The sequence below is a fragment of the Bufo bufo genome, chromosome 3, assembly GCF_905171765.1.
Source record: "Bufo bufo chromosome 3, aBufBuf1.1, whole genome shotgun sequence".
Classification (NCBI taxonomy): Eukaryota; Metazoa; Chordata; class Amphibia; order Anura; family Bufonidae; genus Bufo; species Bufo bufo.
The window spans coordinates 688,549,524-688,555,881 of record NC_053391.1 but is presented as its reverse complement, the minus strand read 5'-3'; the positions used below and the strand labels follow the sequence as shown (position 1 = coordinate 688,555,881).

At 42.5% G+C, this 6,358-nt stretch overlaps 1 protein-coding gene across 1 annotated transcript; it reads left to right on the top strand.

Moving 5' to 3' along the window:
• Positions 1–3,832: 3,832 nt before the first annotated feature.
• Positions 3,833–4,783, top strand: LOC120994061 (odorant receptor 131-2-like). Its single transcript, XM_040422519.1, has one exon. The coding sequence runs from the start codon at positions 3,833–3,835 to the stop codon at positions 4,781–4,783; it is 951 nt and encodes a 316-aa protein (XP_040278453.1).
• Positions 4,784–6,358: the final 1,575 nt, after the last annotated feature.

Here is a 6,358-nt window from a genome sequence, read left to right as displayed (position 1 = left end):
TCTTTAGACTCTAGAAACTTAGTAAAATTGCTAGGTATTCCTATCTTTTTAAAAATCTACCTCCAGGCCTTAATTGTGTCCCCCTTTTGTTACTTTTCATCCACATTACAAACATATAATAATTCTTTTAAGCAATTTGTCAATTATAAAGTTTCTTCCTCTTCCCTATTTAAAAACCTATTTTCCCCTATTAACCAAACATACACTGCTCAAAAAAATGAAGGGAACACTTAAACAACACAATGTAACTCCAGGTCAATCACACTTCTGTGAAATCAAACGGTCCACTTAGGAAGCAACACTGAGTGACAATCAATTTCACATGCTGTTGTGCAAATGGGATAGACAAGAGGTGGAAATGATAGGCAATTAGCAAGACACCCCCAATAAAGGAGTGGTTCTGCAGGTGGTGACCACAGACCATTTCTCAGTTTCTATGCTTCCTGTCTGATGTTTTGGTCACTTTTGAATGCTGGCAGTGCTTTCACTCTAGTGGTAGCATGAGACGGAGTCTACAACCCACACAAGTGGCTCAGGTAGTGCAGCTTATCCAGGATGGCACATCAATGCGAGCTGTAGCAAGAAGGTTTGCTGTGTCTGTCAGCGTAGTGTCCAGAGCATGGAGGCGCTACCAGGAGACAGGCCAGTACATCAGGAGACGTGGAGGAGGCCGTAGGAGGGCAACAACCCAGCAGCATGACTGCTACCTCCGCCTTTGTGCAAGGAGGAACAGGAGAAGCACTCCCAGAGCCCTGCAAAATGACCTCCAGCAGGCCACAAATGTGCATGTGTCTGCTCAAACGGTCAGAAACAGACTCCATGAGGGTGATATGAGGGCCTGACGTCCACAGGTGGGGGTTGTGCTTACAGCCCAACACCGTGCAGGACGTTTGGCATTTGCCAGAGAACACCAAGATTGGCAAATTCGCCACTGGCGCCCTGTGCTCTTCACAGATGAAAGCAGGTTCACACTGAGCACATGTGACAGACGTGACAGAGTCTGGAGACCCCGTGGAGAACGTTCTGCTGCCTGCAACATCCTCCAGCATGACCGGTTTGACATTAGGTCAGTAATGGTGTGGGGTGGCATTTTTTTGGAGGGCCGCACGGCCCTCCATGTGCTCGCCAGAGGTAGCCTGACTGCCATTAGGTACCGAGATGAGATCCTCAGACCTAAGCGGTGAATACCAGGGAGCCCCCAGGATAATGTCCTTAGGTTTAGCACAAAGTCAAATTGGTTACTTTGCACAGTGGGTCCACATCCACTGTCCTTTACAATCAGAAAGCAAATTCCTTTTTGTGCCAACTTGCCACAGATATGACTAAAAATCTTTCTTCTCAGGGTGGTGTCTGATGATAAACTGCAAGTCTGCAAGTCTTTTTCCGGCTATCTCTCTGCAAGGATGCTTATCTGTCACTATTTTTGGGGGACCCAACCGGTCAGCCTGTTCAGTAGTCATTGGTCAAGATAGGCCTATAAATTCTAGAATGTCTTTTGCTTCTATCATCCTTACTTCCATCAATTTTGTGATAGATATTGATTCTGTAGTATTGGCCCAGTAGTAAATGTGCACCCTTATAGTTGCCCTAATAGTACTATTGCTCCCTAAAGTGCCCCCCAATAGTAATAAAACCATCAAAGTATGCATCAGAAGTAACAATGCCTCAGTAGTAATAAAGCCACCATAAGGTGTGCCAGTAGAATAAATGCCTAGTTTTATGTTTACCAGTAGAAAAAAATGCCCCTTACAATGTGTGCCAATAGAGGAAAAAATACATCCCTTATGTGTGTAAGTAGAGAAAAAGATGCCCCCTTATAGTGTCTGGATAGTCCTCACCGCTCAGTTATAATAATGACCCCACCCCCATAGTGGCCCTGCAACATGCTGTCAAAGCAAAAAAATAAACAAACAAACTGAAATACTTACCTCTATGTGCAGGACACGGACCTCTTCCGGTCTGTGTCCTGAGAAGCATGCAGCCCATCTCAGGTGGAATGATGATAATGTTATTGTGCCGCCTGTGCCAGCCTCTGATGGGTTACAGGCACTACAGGAACTAGGCTTGCAGCAAAGTCTAGATACCTGCCAGAACAACACCCTTAGCCTGAAGTAAAATCTAGTTGGTTGACACAGTGGTTCCGCCCCCACAGTGTAACACTTTGCAGTATTTTTGGACAGAGTCCAGCACAACAGAAATCAACTGTGACACAGAAAGATACGTCAGGTGGTATATAGACATCAAGATTAATGTTGTAAAAGATTTGTGTCTGTGATTGTGAATTATGGCGCGTACATTGTGGTGATACACAATAATAAAACATTGAGTGGCATAGCTTTACAGGGGTTGAGACACAGCTTTACAGGAGATGAGACACAGTTCCGACCACCTCCAGGCCGGGAAACTGCAGAGCACCCGTCCTTCTGCTGTTTCAGTAGCTCTCATTTGCCGTGGCTCAGTTACACAGGGACACACTACCTTGACATTGTCCTGTTCCTAGCTATCTCTCTGACTGTCAATGAAATAAATTTAACCAACTAGCTATTGTCTGACTAAACACCTTCCTGACACTAAGCTACGGTAGCGGCACTCTGTGTTAAAAGATAAAAATTATTTTCGCTCAATATATCAGGTGTCCTATAACAATAATGTATAACTCCAAAAGACATGCATTTCCTGGTTGAGATCTTCTATAGTGCCCACAACATGTCAGTATACTCCCTCCTGCTTGGCTGGCTGTAAGGCATTTTGGACATGCTTGTTCGCCTAGGCGTCATCCAGGGTTATGTGATCTTTCTTCTTAATCTTCCCTTCCCTGCTGTGCTGTTTCCTGATCTTTAAAATGGCACATACTCTTTTGAGAGATTTGCCCGATTCCAATGCCAAAAGTTTTGGTGTAGCAAGAATATTAATTTTGTTTCTGGAAAACATAATCATTTTTATTTAGAAAATAAATTTCATGAAGGTTTTTGCAAACCCCAAAAAATAAACCGGAAAAAACATAATTTGTAAGAGAAGCCTTACTGGAAAGTAGTACTTATCGGATTCATAATAATAATAGTAGTACTAAAAGTTGCCGACCTTGTATTCATGGTTTTAGTGTTAGTTGAAGACAGGGAGCTGCTGAAGTAGTAGGTCACAGAGTGGCCCTCCAGAACCAAAACCCAATGGGGGAGATGTATCATGGTGCAAAGGAAAATGTTAGTAGTTGCCCATGTAGTCTTATCCATGTTCTTATATCTGAGGTCTGCCACCCAGGGTGTAGTGTCTGCCTTCATGACTATGGTTTCCTGTACTAAGGGTCGGTTTACATAACCGTTTAGTTTTCCATTCTTCTGATCCGTCAGAAGAACAGGAAATAGAAAAAATAATAAAAAAGGGATATTTTATTTTGAGCATCCATTGTGCTTATTTTGCATTCTTTTTAGTTAGTTCCATCTGAGATCCGTTATTTGTGACTGGGAATAAGTAATTTTGGAGAATTTTTTCTCCTGTCAAAAATAATGGATCTCAGATGGAATTGACTGAAAGAGATGCAAAATAAGCACAACAAATGCTCAAAATAAAGGATTTGTGTTTTTTATTTTATTTTCTGTTCTTCTGAAGAATCAGAAGAACGGAAAACTAAACGGTTATGTAAATCTGTAGAGGGTATGGTCGGCACTGCTGTAGGTGTAGAAGTAAATTTGGTGCTGCACTGATCAAATGTGAGTAATGGCGGTGCTCAGCATAAAAAACATTTTTTTTAAATAAACCCATTATTTCACCATGGTTTGTTTCCTTTTTGCAGTGGAAAACTCCCCCGATCCATTTCTCCATCACTGACAAGGGAATGAATTTGACAGGAACTTTCAACAATGGCTCTCAGATATCAGACTACAGCGAAAGGGTGATGTACATTCTCACCCTGATCTTCTTCATCTTGACTTTACCTTGCTTCTGTTTTTTTCTCTACTTCATCTCCATTATTTTGATTATCTACTTCACCACCCCTCGGGTCAGAGAGACCTCCCGTTACATCCTTTTTGCCCACATGCTGGTCAATGATGTATTGTATCTTTTCTTGGGTCTCCTTCTCTCCTTTGCTTATGGATTATTTTACATTCCACCGCCAGTTTGCTACTTCCTCCTCACTCTTACCACTGCCACATTTAGGGTCACACCATACAACTTGGCAGCCATGGCCCTTGAACGCTACTTAGCCATTTGCTTCCCACTGAGATACGCAATGTTTTGTACAGTTAAAAGGTCTTATTCTGTGATCACAGCAATGTGGTTCCTTGGATTACTTCCTAATGCAGCCGATTTAGCCATCCTCAGCGCCTCTGTAGAGAGGAGTTATTTCTCCCAGAGACTCTTGTGTAAGCAGGAATGGTTCATAGTCAAGCCTATGCAGGAAACCATAAGGTCCTTCTCCCTGTTAGGTAGTTTATTCATGGTGGCTCTCATCATTCTTTATACCTACATCAAAGTTATGTTGATCGCTCGGAAGAGTGGTTCCAGTTCATCTTCGGCCTCCAAAGCTGTGAGAACTTTAATGCTCCATGCGTTTCAGCTTTTCCTATCCATAGTATCTTTGCTTTCTATTGTTACAGAGTTCTATGGAGGTATGTATCTGGTCATGTTCAATTTTGTGGTCTTCATGTGTTTGCCAAGGCTTTTAAGTCCTCTTATCTACGGTATCCGAGATGAAGTGTTCAGCAAATGCATTAGGAAGATGCATTCTACCATCTATGACAAGACTGTGCAAAAAATTCTGATTTTTGAAAATAAAAAAAAATAAGTTGTACCAAATGTTTGGCTCAGTCATGAAAGATGGGTTGTTCTGTAAAGTTTCAACTGAAAAAACCTACGGGAACAAATTATTTGAAAGAGGTTATGATAAATCTGCAAATAGATGTGGCCATGATAAATGTTTAGAGAAATAGAAGGAACTATGAGGAACATTTATCAACTCTAATACATCAGTCGCATGCAGCATTTTCTGTGACATTTGGTCTATTTTTGTGACATTGGGTGATCCTTGCCACTTTTCAAAGTGGTCTATGTTTAGTGACATTAGACCTGGATTATGGGCACATTTACTATGAGCGACATTTGAAAAGTCACAAAAAAGTTGCAACCTACGCTAAGTAAACCCCTGGTCTACTTTTAGACATATAGGTGTAAACTACACTGTACTCACAACAAATACACTGCGTGCAGAATTATTAGGCAAATGAGTATTTTGACCACATCATCCTCTTTATGCATGTTGTCTTACTCCAAGCTCCTTTCCTTTGGCAAAATGGGTCAAAAGAAGGACTTGACAGGCTCAGAAAAGTCAAAAATAGTGAGATATCTTGCAGAGGGATGCAGCACTCTTAAAATTGCAAAGCTTCTGAAGCGTGATCATCGAACAATCAAGCGTTTCATTCAAAATAGTCAACTGGGTCGCAAGAAGCGTGTGGAAAAACCAAGGCGCAAAATAACTGCCCATGAACTGAGAAAAGTCAAGCGTGCAGCTGCCAAGATGCCACTTGCCACCAGTTTGGCCATATTTCAGAGCTGCAACATCACTGGAGTGCCCAAAAGCACAAGGTGTGCAATACTCAGAGACAAGGCCAAGGTAAGAAAGGCTGAAAGACGACCACCACTGAACAAGACACACAAGCTGAAACGTCAAGTCTGGGCCAAGAAATATCTCAAGACTGATTTTTCTAAGGTTTTATGGACTGATGAAATGAGAGTGAGTCTTGATGGGCCAGATGGATGGGCCCGTGGCTGGATTGGTAAAGGGCAGAGAGCTCCAGTCCGACTCAGACGCCAGCAAGGTGGAGGTGGAGTACTGGTTTGGGCTGGTATCATCAAAGATGAGCTTGTGGGGCCTTTTCGGGTTGAGGATGGAGTCAAGCTCAACTCCCAGTCCTACTGCCAGTTTCTGGAAGACACCTTCTTCAAGCAGTGGTACAGGAAGAAGTCTGCATCCTTCAAGAAAAACTTGATTTTCATGCAGGACAATGCTCCATCACACGCGTCCAAGTACTCCACAGCGTGGCTGGCAAGAAAGGGTATAAAAGAAGAAAATCTAATGACATGGCCTCCTTGTTCACCTGATCTGAACCCCATTGAAAACCTGTGGTCCATCATCAAATGTGAGATTTACAAGGAGGGAAAACAGTACACCTCTCTGAACAGTGTCTGGGAGGCTGTGGTTGCTGCTGCACGCAATGTTGATGGTGAACAGATCAAAACACTGACAGAATCCATGGATGGCAGGCTTTTGAGTGTCCTTGCAAAGAAAGGTGGCTATATTGGTCACTGATTTGTTTTTGTTTTGTTTTTGAATGTCAGAAATGTATATTTGTGAATGTTGAGA

Coding starts and splice junctions, on each gene's coding strand:
- LOC120994061 (XM_040422519.1), top strand. CDS start 3,833: ATGAATTTGACAGGAACTTTCAACAATGGCTCTCAGATATCAGACTAC.